The sequence below is a fragment of the Oncorhynchus mykiss genome, chromosome 3 (genome assembly GCF_013265735.2).
Source record: "Oncorhynchus mykiss isolate Arlee chromosome 3, USDA_OmykA_1.1, whole genome shotgun sequence".
In the NCBI taxonomy this organism is placed as follows: domain Eukaryota; kingdom Metazoa; phylum Chordata; class Actinopteri; order Salmoniformes; family Salmonidae; genus Oncorhynchus; species Oncorhynchus mykiss.
This window is the reverse complement of record NC_048567.1, coordinates 5,867,772-5,886,517: the sequence shown is the minus strand read 5'-3', so window position 1 is coordinate 5,886,517 and position 18,746 is coordinate 5,867,772. Positions and strand designations below refer to the sequence as shown.

General features: G+C 46.0%; 1 protein-coding gene across 2 annotated transcripts in view; it reads right to left on the bottom strand.

Moving 5' to 3' along the window:
• LOC110508149 (polypeptide N-acetylgalactosaminyltransferase 1) overlaps positions 1 to 18,746 on the bottom strand; it is a 73,143-nt gene that overhangs the window by 9,016 nt on the left and 45,381 nt on the right. For both annotated transcript variants that reach the window (XM_036966815.1, XM_036966819.1), the window contains exons 3-10: positions 18,523 to 18,662; positions 18,177 to 18,345; positions 12,766 to 12,932; positions 11,663 to 11,790; positions 11,467 to 11,546; positions 8,362 to 8,532; positions 5,164 to 5,281; positions 4,320 to 4,500 (exon numbers count right to left, since the gene is read on the bottom strand). In XM_036966815.1, the coding sequence (XP_036822710.1) occupies positions 4,320 to 4,500; positions 5,164 to 5,281; positions 8,362 to 8,532; positions 11,467 to 11,546; positions 11,663 to 11,790; positions 12,766 to 12,932; positions 18,177 to 18,345; positions 18,523 to 18,661 (1,153 nt within the window). In that variant the 5' untranslated portion in view covers position 18,662. The remainder of the gene's footprint in view (positions 1 to 4,319; positions 4,501 to 5,163; positions 5,282 to 8,361; positions 8,533 to 11,466; positions 11,547 to 11,662; positions 11,791 to 12,765; positions 12,933 to 18,176; positions 18,346 to 18,522; positions 18,663 to 18,746) is intronic.

Sequence of the window (18,746 nt, the reverse complement as noted above, 5' to 3'; positions counted from 1 at the left end):
ATTGTTGTGTGTTTGTGCACCACGTAGTCACATTTCATTGTTAGTTTATTGTTGTGTGTTTGTGCACCACGTAGTCACGTTTCGTTGTTAGTTTATTGTTGTGTGTTTGTTCACCACGTAGTCACGTTTCATTGTTAGTTTATTGTTGTGTGTTTGTGCACCACGTAGTCACATTTCATTGTTAGTTTATTGTTGTGTGTTTGTGCACCACGTAGTCACATTTCATTGTTAGTTTATTGTTGTGTGTTTGTGCATGTGCACCACGTAGTCACATTTCATTGTTAGTTTATTGTTGTGTGTTTGTGCACCACGTAGTCACGTTTCATTGTTAGTTTATTGTTGTGTGTTTGTGCACCACGTAGTCACGTTTCATTGTTAGTTTATTGTTGTGTGTTTGTGCACCACGTAGTCACGTTTCGTTGTTAGTTTATTGTTGTGTGTTTGTGCACCACGTAGTCACATTTCATTGTTAGTTTATTGTTGTGTGTTTGTGCACCACGTAGTCACATTTCATTGTTTGTTTATTGTTGTGTGTTTGTGCACCACGTAGTCACATTTCATTGTTAGTTTATTGTTGTGTGTTTGTGCACCACGTAGTCACATTTCATTGTTAGTTTATTGTTGTGTGTTTGTGCACCACGTAGTCACGTTTCATTGTTAGTTTATTGTTGTGTGTTTGTGCACCACGTAGTCACGTTTCATTGTTAGTTTATTGTTGTGTGTTTGTGCACCACGTAGTCACGTTTCATTGTTAGTTTATTGTTGTGTGTTTGTGCACCACGTAGTCACATTTCATTGTTAGTTTATTGTTGTGTGTTTGTGCATGTGCACCACGTAGTCACGTTTCATTGTTAGTTTATTGTTGTGTGTTTGTGCATGTGCACCACGTGGTCACGTTTCATTGTTAGTTTATTGTTGTGTGTTTGTGCACCACGTAGTCACGTTTCGTTGTTAGTTTATTGTTGTGTGTTTGTGCACCACGTAGTCACATTTCATTGTTAGTTTATTGTTGTGTGTTTGTGCACCACGTAGTCACATTTCATTGTTAGTTTATTGTTGTGTGTTTGTGCACCACGTAGTCACATTTCATTGTTAGTTTATTGTTGTGTGTTTGTGCACCACGTAGTCACATTTCATTGTTAGTTTATTGTTGTGTGTTTGTGCACCACGTAGTCACGTTTCATTGTTAGTTTATTGTTGTGTGTTTGTGCACCACGTAGTCACATTTCATTGTTAGTTTATTGTTGTGTGTTTGTGCACCACGTAGTCACATTTCATTGTTAGTTTATTGTTGTGTGTTTGTGCACCACGTAGTCACATTTCATTGTTAGTTTATTGTTGTGTGTTTGTGCATGTGCACCACGTGGTCACGTTTCATTGTTAGTTTATTGTTGTGTGTTTGTGCACCACGTAGTCACGTTTCGTTGTTAGTTTATTGTTGTGTGTTTGTGCACCACGTAGTCACATTTCATTGTTAGTTTATTGTTGTGTGTTTGTGCACCACGTAGTCACATTTCATTGTTAGTTTATTGTTGTGTGTTTGTGCACCACGTAGTCACATTTCATTGTTAGTTTATTGTTGTGTTGTTGCTAAGTTTCACTATGAAATAATTCTGTGGAACTCAACATTCGCTGCGCCTTGATCCGTCTCTACAAACGAACGTGACAGCCAGCCACAGGGAGCGGCCTAGGCTATTTACTGTGTGCTGATTGACAACTGAACAGCAAGTGTTGACTAGTTTATAAAAAGTGTCGAACTGACTGAATAAATTCCATCTCCTACATCCCTTGCCATTCAACATGGTTATATGTCCATGTTGTCGCATCGTGACAAGTCAACCTAAGGATTTCCTAGGTTTCCTTTCCTAGGATGTCGGTGCTTGCCAGACAGGGACGATAAAGTGAGTGACTCATCTCGTCAGTCTGTAGCCTACCGAATGGCATCGGAGAGACGTTCATTTGGCTCCTTAATTTGCATAGTTTGGCTCCCTAATGTTTGGCAATTATCTGCAGATAAATTATGAAAACATTCGATGAAGATGATGAATCATCACTGAAGGAACAATAGACAGTGGAGAGCCTCATTCTGGTCAAAATATGATAATTAGGCCCTCAAGAAACCCAGGCATTAAAACGGAATTCAACAATATTCACAAATGTATTGACCTTAAACTTCCCCCAAATTATCATAAGACAGGAACAGAATGCATCACTGATTTCGTATAAGTCAAGAGGCAACGAGAATGCCCCTGTCTGTTTCTGCAGTGCACAAGTCTACCACTTTGTGTAACCGTTAGCGATGAAGCTAATGTCTTCTGGTAGATGGAAAGGCTCCCAAAAAACTCCTCAATGAAATGTTAACTACAAAGTAGCCTAGCTTCCCTGGCAGAATGATATCAGGGTTATTTCATCTACCATCATATGTGGCTGTAAAAACCCTGCTCAACAACAGCCTCTTGCTAGCTGCGCACTTGAATGAAAGGGTAAATACACCCCAAAAAGACAAGTATCAGATTTATCCCAGACCTCAGAAGCCTCCTGATGTGGTTTAAGCATTGTTCTGTATTCAGAACATCCAATGTGATTTTGAGAGTGAAAACGGGGAAAATGGAAACCTGGAAAAACAAAACCTTAAATATATTATTCTAGATAAGGTGGGCTATTTACTTCATTTTTCTGTTTCAATAAAATACACAATTTGAAGAACAAATATAATTGTGGCAATCCATATGTTGTAGTAAAAGTGTAAATACCACTTTAAATCAAGAGAACACTGGTTAAATGCTAAAAAAAAAGGTTTAATATTCTCCTACTTAGAAAATAGCCCTGGTCATATAGGCATAGACCTAGACAACTAACAATACCAAAACAAGGAACAATACACTGAATTCATCCTTTTGTTGTCATTTCAATTGCAAAGTCATGTCTTTCTACATAATACCGCAACACATTTTTTACAATCTGGGACATAAACTCGATAAAGTATTCAATATTTCCGCTGTGTATTTCAGATGGAATCAAGTTGTTACAATGTACCAGAGACCACCGAAATAGAGCTGCTTTGGCCTGGCTGGCTACTTTTCTATTTGACTGGCTACTCTATGTAGTGGTGGAAAACACCCAACACACATCACCATGGTCACAATCACCAACTACCTAAAGGACTGGAAGAATCTTACAAACATGTTTCTCATAGTGTGTTTGATATTCTCTGGATTAGGGATTGTTATTACAGTAAGGGGAAGCAGTGAACACTAAACTTCCTGTTAGTGGAAGAGAGGTGAACCTTTGACCTTGTTCTCGCCTGTCCTCTACCTGATCTGTGTAGGGGTGTGTGTCTGTGTGTCTGTCAGTGGTGAGATGGCAAGGTTAATAGAGACTGTGTAGCGTGAAATTATTCTGTCCCCCCTCTGTCAGGTCACCACGGCAACATCACATTGTTAATGGGGTTGGCCCTGTCCGGGGGTATAGTTGGATGGGACCACAGTGTCTCCCGACCCTCCTATCTCAGCCTCCAGTAATTATGCTGCAATAGTTTATCGGGGGGCTAGAGTCAGTCTGTTATATCTGGATAATTTTTCCTGTCTTATCCGGCATCTTGTGTGAACTTAAGTATGCTCCCTCTAATTCTCTCTCTCCCCCTTTCTCTCTCTCTCTCTTTCTCTTCTCTCAGAGGACCTGAGCCCTAGGACCATGCCTCAGGATTACCTGGTCTGATGACTCCTTGCTGTCTCCAGTTCACCTAGTCGTGCTGTTGCTCCAGTTTCAACTGTTCTGCCTGCGGAAATGGAACCCTGACCTGTTCACCGGACGTGCTACCTGTCCCAGACCTGCTGTTTTCGACTCTCTCTCTCTACCACACCTGCTGTCTCTAACTCTTAATGATCGGCTATGAAAAGCCAACTAACATTTACTCCTGAGGTGCTGACCTGTTGCACCCTCTACAACCACTGTGATTATTATTATTTGACCATGCTGGTCATCTATGAACATTTGAACATCTTGGCCATGTTCTGTTATAATCTCCACCCGGCACAGCCAGAAGAGGACTGGCCACCCCTCAGAGCCAGGTTCCTCTCTAGGTTTCTTCCTAAGTTCTGGCCTGTCTAGGGAGTTTTTCCTAGCCACCGTGCTTCTACATCTGCACTGCTTGCTGTTTGGGGTTTTAGGCTGGGTTTCTGTACAGCACGTTGTGACATCAGCTGATATAAAAAGGGCTTGATAAATACATTTGATTGATTGATTGGAGAATACATATCTGGCTTCTGTTTTGAAACAGCCCCCAGACACACAGCAACTCGCCCCTCCCTCAGACTCACCAGGGGAGATGATGTAGAAGAAGTTTTTGAACTGGTCCATCCAGACCTCGGCCAGGCGTCTGTTGTTCTTATTGATGATCTGACCCGTTCCCCCTGGAAACGTGTAGGGCGTGGCCTTCCGGAACACGTGACCCACGTGAGAACACGTCACGATCTCCAACGTCCCCCCGCACTGCCAGATCTACAACACACCAGAAACACTCATGTTACAACTACATAGCCCTGTGTGTGTGTGTGTGTAGGTGCACATTTCTCTGGCTAGCTAACAGAGAATTCCATCCAGCTACTATAGCAAGATACTTAGCAACGCTAACAATACTTGTACCACCACACTTTCTCCCTCACCTCCAACTTTCCAAATGCCAGTTGTTTTTCGGTTACAGCTCATGAAGTGTGCTTCATCACCCGGCTTCTCACCTATCTTTTTGTTATCATCCAGGGGACGCGCTGCTGTAACTGGCAAACTGCCTCTGCACCCTACTGCTGTCTTTCAGAGCGCCCTGATTCTGTAACTAGCACATTGGTTGTCTATTCTCTCTGCATTCTGTTATGTGAATGATTGGCTGAGCCTTGGACACAGACAGAGTTGCTCCAAACGTGCATCACTCGTTCGCTTACAAACCTGCATCGCTCGTTCGCTTACAGCCAGTAGTGATCCAAAGCTCCCCCTCCCAAACTTTTCTCATCTGATCTACACGATTCACGTAGGTCGCCTATTTTGGATTCAAAACGGTGAATTTCACCAAAAGTGAACTAGTTTGCATAGCTGTGTGTGTGTGTGTGTGTGCTTGCATGCCCTGTGTATGTGTGCGTGTGTGTGTGCCCTGTGTATGTGTGTACTCACCCTAAAGGAGATCTCCAGGTTCTCTCCTCCCCAAATGTCCATACCTGCGTCATACGTCCCTATCTCTTGGAAATAATCTCTGTCTATAGAGAACAACCCACCGGCCATGGTAGGAGTCCTGGAGAGAGAGAGAGGGGGGAGAGGGAGGGAGAGGGGAGGGGGAGAGAGGGGAGAGGGAGGGAGAGGGGAGGGGGAGAGAGGGGAGGGGGAGAGAGGGGAGGGAGAGAGAGGGGAGGGAGAGAGAGTGGAGGGAGAGAGAGGGGAGGGAGGGAGAGAGAGTGGAGGGAGAGGGAGGGAGAGGGGAGGGGGAGAGAGAGAGAGAGAGGGGAGGGAGAGAGAGTGGAGAGGGAGGGAGAGAGAGTGGAGAGGGAGGGGAGGGAGAGAGAGAGAGAGAGGGGAGGGGGAGAGAGAGAGAGAGAGAGTGGAGGGAGAGGGGAGGGAGAGAGAGAGAGAGAGAGAGGGGAGGGAGGGAGAGTGGAGGGAGAGGGGAGAGAGAGAGAGAGAGAGAGGGGAGAGTAGTGGAGGGAAAGAGTGGAGGGAGAGAGGGAGCGAGAGGGGAGGGGAGTGGAGAGAGAGAGGAGAGGGAGGTGGGTGGGAGCAAGGGGGGAGATAGGGTGGGGAGAGGGGGAGAGAGAAGAAAACAGTCACTCAACTACATTCTGGTTTCATGTTTGCGACAGAGATCACAAGTTTGTCCGTAGAGATGATATCTTCAGAGGCACAAAACATCAAGTCGACCTCCAGAGATGTTTTTTCCTGTTTTTCCATCTCAATACAATTCAAATCAATGTAAGGGCATTATTGGCATGGGAAACATTAGTTAACATTGCCTAAGCAAGAAATCTCTCTCTCCCTGTCAGTCTCTCAGAAGGAGGGATATACAGTGGCAGGAATAAGTATGTGAACCCTTTGGAATTACCTGGATTTCTGCATAAATTGATCATCAAATTTGATCTGACCTTCATCTGAGATCAAATCACTACAATAGACACAAACAGTGTGCTTAAACTAATAACACATAAATGATTGTATTTTTCTTGTCTATATTGAATACATAATAAAATATTCACAGTGTAGGTTGGAAAAAGTATGTGAACCCCTAGGCTAATGACTTCTCCAAAAGCTAACCTGGAGTCCAATCAATGATATGAGATTAGAGATGTTGGTTAGAGTTGCCCTCCCCTATACAAAACACTCACAAAATGTGAGTTTGCTATTCACAAGAAACATTGCCTGATGTGAATCATGCCTCGAACAAAAGAGATCTCAGAAGACCTAAGTTTAAGAATTGTTGACTTGCATAAAGCTGGAAAGGGCTACAAAAGTATCTCTAAAAGCCTTGATGTTCATCAGTCCCACGGTAAGACAAATTGTCTATAAATGTAGAAAGTTCAGCACTGTTGCTACTCTCCCTAGGAGTGGACGTCCTGCAAAGATGACTGCAAGAGCACAACGCAGAATTCTCAATGAGGTTAAGAAGAATCCTAGAGTGTCAGCTAAAGACTTACAGAAATCTCTGGAACATGCTAACATCTTGACGAGTCTACGATACATAAAACACTAAACAAGAATGGTGTTCATGGGAGAACACCACGAAAGATACCACTACTGTCAAAAAATAAACATTTCTGCATGTCTGAAGTTCGCAAAAGAGCACTTGGATATTCCACAGCGCTACTGGCAAAATATTCTGTGGACAGATGAAACTAAAGTTGAGTTGTTTGGAAGGAACACACAACACTATGTGTGGAGAAAAAAAGGCACAGCACGCCAACATCAAAACCTCATCCCAACTGTAGAGTATGGTGGAGGGAGCATCATGGTTTGGGACTGCTTTGCTGCCTCAGGGCCTGGAAAGGTTGCTATCATCAACGGAAAAATGAATTCACAAGTTTATCAAGACTTTTTGCAGGAGAATGTAAGGCTATCTGTCAACAATTGAAGCTCAACAGAAGTTGGGTGATGCAACAGGACAACGACACAAAACACAGAAATAAATCAACAACAGAATGGCTTCAACAGAAGAAAATACGCCTTCTGGAATGGCCCAGTTAGAGTGCTGACCTCAACCCGATTGAGATGCGGTGGCATAACCTCAATAGAGTGGTTCACATCACAAGAATATTTCTGAACTGAAACAGCTTTGTAAAGAGGACTGGTCCAAACTTCCTCCTGACCGCTGTGCAGGTCTGATCCACAACTACAGAACACATTTGGTTGAGGTTATTGCTTCCAAAGGAGGGTCCACCAGTTATCACATCTAAGGGTTCACATACTTTCCCCACCCTGCACCGTGACTGTTTAAACAGTGTGTTCAATAGACATGAAACCGTAGAATTGTTTGTGTGTTATTAGTTTAAGACTGTGTTTGTCTATTGTTGTGACCTAGATGAAGATCAGATCAAATTGTATGACCAATTTAAGCAGAAATCCATCTAATTCCAAAGGGTTCACATACTTTGTTGCCACCATATGTCATTGAGCTAGACTTGTTTTCAAGATGTTGATCAGGAAGACAACAGGGAACATGGTGCCAGTGCCACATAGAACAACAAATAGAACAGCACACGTCCCCCTGGGGAAACATATTGTGGGAACACGATCTGAGCTGTGCACTGTGTGGGGAGTCACACATGTCCTGTTGTTGGCCAGCTGGGAACAGAAAAGTAGAAAAACACCTCAGCAGACCAGGCAGGGAAACAGAAAAACACCTCGGCTGATATTAGCTGGCTAAAGATATTAGCTGGCTAAACTCAATAACATGTTGTTTTACTGAAACTACTTTACCCAGGTCACCTCACGAATAGACCTGTCTCTTTCCCTGTGTTGTGATGGAAACGGGACCTCTCAATGTGCCTCTGATAGTCCCAGTTGGACTGGTGGGGAACATGAACAGGAAGAGGTGATGAGGGACAAGCGAAAACAAACCCTGGGTTTTATTCCTGAATGTTCCCAGAGTTTCCCCATCCTCAACTACACAGGAACACAGCAACACAGCTACACCACACTGAGCTCATGTATTTGACTGAAAACAGAACTTATAACTAAGTCCCAGCTATGCCACTATTACTAGTCTATTACATTTAGATTCAGTAGAGTGTTAGAAGCAGGGATGATATCCTCACTGACTGGAGCTGAGGAGAGTCTACGTCCCAGTCTCTATGCCAGCGCTGTAGATGGGTAGTGTGTCCTACCTACCGGACGGGCAGAGTGCGGTCTCCCTTGCGGCGGTCCATCTCTCTCTGGGGTACAGGGTACCAGCGGAAGTTCAGCTTCCAGTTGAAGCCTCCGTAGGTCATGTCAGAACCAGCCATGTACTCAAACGTGTCATCACTGATCACGTCGATGATGGGACACACCACCGTTTTCCTGCAACACATATTCCCACACCACCACATCAGAAGACCTTTAGACCCACAATGACAAAGTGTTGAGTAGATGCTTGGACTTGTGAGTCCTAATCATTTCAATCACTTCTAATATCCAGAATATCTGCAGACCTCTACTGTGTTGACAACAGCAGTTACTAGTGTCTGGTGTTGCACCTGCCACTACTATCATGCTGTGTGTACACACACACACACACACACACACACACACACACACACACACACACACAGCCTGCCAGTCACTAGACAAACGTCAATCAACAGTAGGTAGGTAGTTCCTTAAATGAAGTATCCTTTAATAATAGACCACATGGAAAACTCAAAACTTTATTTTTTAAATATGAATTAAGACATGTTAAATGTCTCTCTGTGACTTCTAGGATGATTTAACCCACTTAACCGCAACATTTATCCAAGTTGAAATGTTTTATTGACACCAGTCATGAGAAACACACAATGGTAGAGTTTACAGACCATGGGCTGAGCAACCCTTCCTCCATAAGAAGACATACAGAGGGGTAGAAAGATAGAAGCTGGAGTACGCTGGGAGAAAAATGGGTTCAGAACAGAACTAAATAATAGTAATTAAGAGGTAATTAGACAAGTAGACAAATAAATAGTGAATAGATGATGAAAGGGCTCTTGACTTGGACCATAATTGGGGCACAGCCAACACGTGTGAATGAGAGAGAAAACTGACTTCCAGAATCCCTCTAGTTTGGGGCACAGCCAACACGTGTGAATGAGAGAGAAAACTGACTTCCAGAATCCCTCTAGTTTGGGGCACAGCCAACACGTGTGAATGAGAGAGAAAACTGACTTCCAGAATCCCTCTAGTTTGGGGCACAGCCAACACGTGTGAATGAGAGAGAAAACTGACTTCCAGAATCCCTCTAGTTTGGGGCACAGCCAACACGTGTGAATGAGAGAGAAAACTGACTTCCAGAATCCCTCTAGTTTGGGGCACAGCCAACACGTGTGAATGAGAGAGAAAACTGACTTCCAGAATCCCTCTAGTTTGGGGCACAGCCAACACGTGTGAATGAGAGAGAACACTGACTTCCAGAATCCCTCTAGTTTGGGGCACAGCCAACACGTGTGAATGAGAGAGAAAACTGACTTCCAGAATCCCTCTAGTTTGGGGCACAGCCAACACGTGAATGAGAGAGAAAACTGACTTCCAGAATCCCCCTAGTTTGGGGCACAGCCAACATATGTGAATGAGAGAGAAAACTGACTTCCAGAATCCCTCTAGTTTGGGGCACAGCCAACATATGTGAATGAGAGAGAAAACTGACTTCCAGAATCCCTCTAGTTTGGGGCACAGCCAACATGTGTGAATGAGAGAGAAAACTGACTTCCAGAATCCCTCTAGTTTGGGGCACAGCCAACATGTGTGAATGAGAGAGAAAACTGACTTCCAGAATCCCTCTAGTTTGGGGCACAGCCAACACGTGTGAATGAGAGAGAAAACTGACTTCCAGAATCCCTCTAGTTTGGGGCACAGCCAACACGTGTGAATGAGAGAGAAAACTGACTTCCAGAATCCCTCTAGTTTGGGGCACAGCCAACACGTGTGAATGAGAGAGAAAACTGACTTCCAGAATCCCTCTAGTTTGGGGCACAGCCAACATATGTGAATGAGAGAGAAAACTGACTTCCAGAATCCCTCTAGTTTGGGGCACAGCCAACACGTGAATGAGAGAGAAAACTGACTTCCAGAATCCCTCTAGTTTGGGGCACAGCCAACATATGTGAATGAGAGAGAAAACTGACTTCCAGAATCCCTCTAGTTTGGGGCACAGCCAACATATGTGAATGAGAGAGAAAACTGACTTCCAGAATCCCTCTAGTTTGGGGCACAGCCAACACGTGTGAATGAGAGATGTATGACAGCTTCTGCACTTATCAACCCCAACATTTATCCAAGTTTTCATCATCATTGTAAAGCCATAGTTGCTTTGTTGCATTAAAAAAGTCATTTGTGAAGATGATTATTTATGTAATGTGAATAGTGATTCATTTATTTAATGGTCCTTCATTGTAAGGTCAACCCAGTTAGGTGAACTAAACTCTAGTTTTAACACGGTGAAACTAGTCCTTTCAAAAATACAATTCTAAAGAAACATTGAACATCTAATAGTCAAATCCTGGTGTAAAAGCAGGTGAGCTGGTTCTACTCCTTCGGTCATTTTCTGGTGTTTTGTGGTGGAAGACTGAGCAGTTGGAGCACAGCCCTGTTACCCAGAGATACACAGGCTAGACATGTTTTAACAATGTTACTGTTTTGGTGAAGCTTGGATTCAATTGCCCCTCTCATTGCACACAACATGCTTCCATTCCTCCGCCACAAGGGAATTTATGGCTAATTTAAGATGATGTCGTCAACCCTTTACGGTCAACTGTTACTTTATTTGCCACTTACTACAGTATTATTTTATTTAACCTCTTGAGATGGAAAACAGGTTTTTTATTCATTTGAACATGTGCTCTTTATGACAGAAGAATTTTAAAATTAGGTGAACTAAAACGTTGCTTTTCTCCACCACTGAAAACATCTAACTGGTGGAACGACCCAAGTCCTGCTGTCAGCTCAGCACATTTACAGCTGTAGCACGGAATACAATCTGACCTCTATCTCTCTCCCTCTGCTGTGTGTGTGTGTGTGTGTGTGTGTGTGTGTGTGTGTGTGAGTGTGTACCAGCCTGAGGACATAAGTAAACAGAGGCTTTGTAATTAAGCATAAAAAAAACACAAGGACAAGCCCCCTGCAGGCTCAACAAATTGTTACTCATTTATTTATTACACCCAGCGTATGTGTGTGTGTGTGTCTGTGTGTGTGTGTGTGTGTGGAGTGTGTGTGGTGTGTGTGTGTGTGGTGTGTGTGTGATGTGCCTGTGGGTGTGTAACATACCTGTCTAGTTTGATGCGGGCCAGTAGAGGTTCCAGCCAGCCAATGGTGCACTCACAGTGAGCATCTAGAAACGTGATCACCTACATGACAACAAACACTTTACTGTTACAGAGAGGCTACTGACAGCAGCTGCATCTGAGCAGCATTTCACCATTCATACACACACACACACACACACACATACACACACACACACCTGTCCGGTGGAGAGTGAGGCTCCTTTCAGTCGAGCTCTGATCAGTCCAGATCTCTGTTCCATCCTCACCACTCTGACTGGAACCTCCATCCTCCTGACATACTGCTCTAACGGCCGCTTCAGGAAGTCTACAACATACACACACATCACACACACACACACACACATCAGAGACACACACACACATCACACACAAATGCAAGCCCAAAAACATATACTTAGTGTACTACCAGACCCATAGATGAAATAAATCCATCATCTGTAGATATGTGTTTGTGTGTGTGTGTGTGTGTGTATATGTGTGTATGTGTGTGTGTGTATATGTGTGTATGTGTGTGTATATGTGTGTATATGTGTGTATGTGAGTGTATATGTGTGTATATGTGTGTGTGTCTGTGTGTGTGTGTGTGTGTGTGTGTGTGTGTGTGTGTGTGTGTGTGTGTGTGTGTGTGTATATGTGTATATGTGTGTGTATATGTGTGTGTATATGTGTGTGTGTATATGTGTGTGTATATGTGTGTGTGTGTGTATATGTGTGTGTATATGTGTGTGTGTATATGTGTGTGTGTGTGTATATGTGTGTGTGTATATGTGTGTGTGTGTGTGTATACACGTCAGCATACCTGAGTATGGTGAGTGAAAGAGAGAGTGTGATCTCTGGTGTGGTCTGACTGGTAAGTGATATCTCCCTCCCAGACAGCATGCTCTCAGAGCTAAAGGATACCACCGACCCACTATCCCTTCCCCCTCCTCCCTTTCATCCCTCTATCCCAGGGGGTCAATAGGGGAACAGAGGGGGGTTGGAGGGAGGCTGGGGGTAATCCCTGCTCCCGGGGTATTAGGGACCTAATAATCTGCCCAAACAGGGATTAACAGCACTGGGCTGAGAGACAAGACACAGCACTCACACACACACACACACACACACACACACACACACACACACACAATAGCAAACACACACACACACACAGACGCATACATGCAGTCACACAGAGACACACAGTCACACACACATATTGTGCACACAGCCTTACACAGCATTTAGGAACAAGCCCAGATAAGCCCAGATAAAGAGACAGACAGTGCATCTCAGCGTGTACCTCTCTCACTAGCATCGTCCACCAGTACCACCTCCTCCAGCAGAGACTTGGGGGAGCGGTCGATGACAGAGCGGACGGTCCGCAGCAGAGTGGACCAGGCCTCATTGTGGAACACGATCACTACACTGGTACGAGGCAGATCGTCTGGATACAGCTTATTCTTACAGCTACGGAAGAGACAGAGAGAGAGAAACTAGCAGTTAGAGACTACATATACAAGACGACACATACACACAGAGAACACATACACACACTCACACAGAGAACGCATACAGAACACACACAGAGAACACACTCACACACCCACACAGAGAACACATACACACAGAGAGAACACATACAGAACAAACACAGACACACACACACACACACACACACACAGAGAACACATACAGAACACACACACACGAGAGAACACATACAGAACACACACACAGAGAACACATTCAGAACACACACACACATACACACACACACACACACACACACACACACACACACACACAACACATACAGAACACACACACAGAGAACACACACACACACAGAGAACATATACAGAACACACACACACAGAAGGGTCTTTCATGATGAACTGCAGTAATGTTTCCTGTGGTTCTGGAACAAGCAGCACATGATTTCATCATTAATATACATGGTGCATATCGTCCCCAATAACTTCAGCACACAGCTGGAGCCACATGACAGATGGGGTGACATGGCCTTTGACATGAGTGGATTTGAAAGATCAAGAAAATGAGCATCAAAGAGAATCCTGCTCCCTCCCTCACACCTGCTCCCTCCCTACCTCCCTCACTCCCTCCTGCTCCCTCCCTCCCTCACTCCTGCCCTCCCTCCCTCACTCCTGCTCCTGCCCTCCCTCCCTCACACCTGCTCCCTCCCTACCTCCCTCACTCATTCCTACTCCCTCCCTCCCTCACTCCTGCTCCCGCCCTCCCACCCTCACTCCTGCTCCCTCCTGCCCTCACACCTGCTCCCTCCCTCCCTCACTCCTGCTCCCTCCCGCCCTCACACCTGCTCCCTCCCTAACTCCTGCTACCTCCCTCACTCCCGCCCTCACTCCTGCTCCCGCCCTCACTCCTGCTCCCGCCCTCACTCCCTCACTCCTGCTCCCTCCCGCCCACACTCTTGCTCCCTCCCTCCCTCACTCACTCCTGCTCCCTCCCGCCCTCACTCCTGCCCTCCCTCCCTCACTCCTGCTCCCGCCCTCCCTCCCTCACTCCTGCTCCCTCCCTCACTCACTCCTGCTCCCTCCCTCACTCACTCCTGCTCCCTCCCCCACTCCTGCTCCCTCCCGCCCACACTCTTGCTCCCTCCCTCCCTCACTCACTCTTGCTCCCTCCCGCCCTCACTCCTGCCCTCCCTCCCTCACTCCTGCCCTCCCTCCCTCACTCCTGCTCCCTCCCTCACTCACTCCTGCTCCCTCCCTCACTCATCCTGCTCCCTCCCTCCCCCACTCCTGCTCCCTCCCGCCCTGCCTCCCTCCCCCACTCCTGCTCCCTCCCGCCCGCCCTCCCTCCCTCACTCCTGCTCCCTCCCTCTTGCCCTCACTCCTTCTCCCTCCCTACCTCACTCCTGCTCCCTCCCTCTTGCCCTCACTCCTGCTCCCTCCCTCCCTCACTCCTGCTCCCTCCCTCTTGCCCTCACTCCTGCTCCCTCCCTCTTGCCCTCACTCCTGCTCCCTCCTGCCCTCCCTCCATATATCTGCAGAATGTTCCCTCTCTCCCCACCCCTCCCTCAGAGTGATGGAATGTAGCAGGGGAGGAGAGGTGAGAGAAGAGGTGAGGATTCCTTCCCTCCTCCAGTTGCTCTGTCTCTGGAACCTATTACCTCACACACACAATCGTGGTGTGTGTGTGTGTGTGTGTGTGTGTGTGTTTCTGCTCGTAGGGAGGGGGTAAAACAGTTGCGTCAGATTACTCACTTGTCCACACACACATCAACACACACCAACACACACCAACACAAACTTACCTAACCCTGTGAGCTACTAGCATGACTTTCCAGACATGATCTATGCTCCGAGACAGACAGAAAACATGACGTCTATAACTCATCATCATCAAGAGTGTGTGTGTGTGTGTGTGTGTGTGTGAGACGTATACATGGAGAAAGAGAGAGTAGACAAGTTGTGAAAGGAACAACTGGGTTATAGTGTAATCAGCTGCAGGCTGAGGATGAGGCAGTAAATTGTGGGGGAGGTCAGTACATTGTGGGGGAGGTCAGTACATTGTGGGAGCCCCACCCAGACCAGCTCCAGCCCCACCCAGCTCCAGGCCCACCCAGACCCAGACCAGCTCCAGGCTCACCCAGACCCAGACCAGCTCCAGGCCCACCCATTCCCAGACCAGCTCCAGGCCCACCCAGACCCAGACCAGCTCCAGGCTCACCCAGACCCAGACCAGCTCCAGCCCCACCCATTCCCAGACCAGCTCCAGCCCCACCCATTCCCAGACCAGCTCCAGGCCCACCCAGACCCAGACCAGCTCCAGGCTCACCCATTCCCAGACCAGCTCCAGGCCCACCCACTTCCAGACCAGCTCCAAACCCACCCAGCTCCAGGCCCACCCATTCCCAGACCAGCTCCAGCCCCACCCATTCCCAGACCAGCTCCAGGCCCACCCATTCCCAGACCAGCTCCAGTCCCACCCATTCCCAGACCAGCTCCAGGCCCACCCAGACCGAGACCAGCTCCAGGCCCACCCAGACCCAGACCAGCTCCAGCCCCACCCATTCCCAGACCAGCTCCAGGCCCACCCACTTCCAGACCAGCTCCAAACCCACCCAGCTCCAGGCCCACCCAGCCCCAGACCAGCTCCAAACCCACCCAGCCCCACCCGGACCAGCTCCAGGCCAGCCCTGCCCAGCCCTACTCCAGGCCAGCCCCTCCCCTATCCAGCCCAGTTCCACCCCTACCCTACCCAGTCCAGCTCCACCCCCAACCAGCCCAGCCCCTATCCAGCCCAGCTCCACCCCTATCCAGCCCAGCTCCACCCCCACCCAGCCCAGCACCATCCCTATCCAGCCCAGCTTCACCCCCACCCAGCCCAACTCCAGCCCAGTCACTGCTGCTATTGACTGAGTCTTATCTGTTAATTGGAAAAGCAGGTGGAGGGAGACGAGCCTGGGACAAAACACTCTCAGTAATCAACTAAAGCTCAGAAAGAGAAACACATTTCACACATCAATGTGCACTGTCTGACTCCAGGCAAGGCTGTGTGTGTGTGTTAGGCTTGGGCGGTATCCAGATGTTCGTCATCCCAACCTTCTCTCATCCCGGGATTTACGGTATAACCGGCACAGCACACAAGGGGGCGCTAAAAACACAAGAAAAGCCATTGGGCCTCTAATACCAGGATGCTAACAAAATTCGCACAAACTAAAAGCTATATCACATAGATGCTGTTAGCTAAACGCTAATGAGCGAAAACGAACATAAACTAACCGCAAATGCAAATCCTGCTCATAAAGTTACACAAGCATAGCTAGAGGAGCAGAGGGGAGAAGAAAGGTAGAAGATATAAACGCTAAAGGAAGCACAGGGAGAGATTTAGCAGCAGTACAGAAAACTCATCCAGAGATCTTTGATTTCTGGCAAAAAGCCATTATAAGATATCAGATGGCAAACGTTTAATAGTGAATTGGAGTGTAAATTCATCTCATGTGCGCTGCAGAAGAGAGACTCAAGTGTTCTGGGGAACTACACTTCATAATGTAAAATAATGTGACAGCTGAAATGAAGAACACAAACAGACCTTTCATATGCCTGGAAGGTCGAGTCATTAACATAATCTATAACGATTCATCTATAACGAATCATCTTTAACTAATCGTCAATAACAAACTAGATAATAACAGATATTTGTCTAACATCTATTCTAATGACCTATAACTAACCATCTGTAACTAACTAACAAACCATAACAATAACTAATAATCATCAATAATAACCTAATACCAAATCACTGCAATTATCTATATTATATTAAAAACTGTCTGGTTCAGGCCCCGAATGCTGATTGGCTGACAGCCGTGCTATATCAGACCGTATACCATGGGTATGACAAAACATTTATTTTCACTGCTCTAATTATATTGGTAACCAGTTTATAATAGCAATAAGGCACCTCGAGGGTTTGTGATATATGGGCAATATATCACGGCTAAGGGATGTATCCAGGAATAAGAAGAGCCCTTAGCCGTGGTATATTGGCCATATATCATACCCCCTTGGGCCTTATTGCTAAAATATAAATTGGTTGGTTTGAGGCCTGATTGCTGATTGGCTGTAAGCTGTGGTATATCAGACTGTATACCATGGGTGTAACAAAAACATTATTTGTAATGTTCTAATTACCTTAGTAACCAGTTTGTAATATCAATAAGGCACCTCGGGGTTTGTGGCATAAGGCCAATTGAGCACAGCTTTAATAAAGATATGTTATTAGTCTGTTGTAGGTGATTATCTCTAGACTAGAGAGGATCTGTTGTAGGTGATTATCTCTAGACTAGAGAGGATCTGTTGTAGGTGATTATCTCTAGACTAGAGAGGATCTGTTGTAGGTGATTATCTCTAGACTAGAGGATCTGTTATAGGTGATTATCTCTAGACTAGAGAGGATCTGTTGTAGGTGATTATCTCTAGACTAGAGAGGATCTGTTGTAGGTGATTATCTCTAGACTAGAGAGGATCTGTTGTAGGTGATTATCTCTAGACTAGAGAGGATCTGTTGTAGGTGATTATCTCTATACTATAGAGGATCTGTTGTTCACTGTAACATGGACAATAAAGCACAGTTTAAAAAAATATATGGTATTAGTCTGTAGTAAGTGATTATCTCTAAACTAGAGAGGATCTGTTGTAGGTGATTATCTCTAGACTATAGAGGATCTGTTGTTCGCTGTAACATGGACAATAAAGCACAGCTTTAATAAAGATATGTTATTAGTCTGTTGTAGGTGATTATCTCTAGACTAGAGAGGATCTGTTGTAGGTGATTATCTCTAGACTAGAGGGGGATCTGTTGTAGGTGCTTATCTCTAGACTATAGAGGATCTGTTGTAGGTGATTATCTCTAGACTAGAGAGGATCTGTTGTAGGTGCTTATCTCTAGACTAGAGAGGATATGTTCTAGGTGATTATCTCTACACTAGAGAGGATCTGTTGTAGGTGATTATCTCTAGACTAGAGAGGATATGTTGTAGGTGATTATCTCTAGACTAGAGAGGATCTGTTGTAGGTGATTATCTCTAGACTAGAGAGGATCTGTTGTAGGTGATTATCTCTAGACTAGAGAGGATCTGTTGTAGGTGATTATCTCTAGACTAGAGAGGATATGTTGTTTGTTGTAACATGGACAATAAAGATGGATTACCAGCTATAGACTCACCCCTCCAGGCGGACATCAGGCAGGGTTCTGTTGAATGCGATCATCTCCGAGGCCATCAGGTTAAACTGGTTGATCTTAAACATCTCCTTCATCTTCTCCTGGTTCTCTTTAGAAATCACCACAGGTTTACCTCCTTCTCCTGGACCCTCCCTGGGACGCAATACTGTATCTACAACACCACAGAGAGAGAGAGAGGGGTGAGTGTGTGTGTGTGTGTGTGTGTGTGTGTGTGTGTGTGTGTGTGTGCGCGCGCGTGTGTGTGTGTGTGTGTGTGTGTGTGTGTGTGTGTGTGTGTGTGTGTGTGTGTGTGTGTGTGTGTGCAATGTGTTTGTGTGTGTGTGCTCACCGTCCCTGCCTGGCAGGCCCCTCTCCCTCTTGTCATCACACTTGTTACACTCGCTGAAGTAGAGCAGGATGAACATGTCCAACATCACCCACACCAGGGAGGTGGCCAGAACCACCTTACAGTAGGCAAACCTCCGCATCCTAGAGAGACAGGAGACAGGAGACAGGAGAGAGACAGAGAGAGGAGAGGAGAGAGAGAGGAGAGAGAGAGAAGAGAGAGGAGAG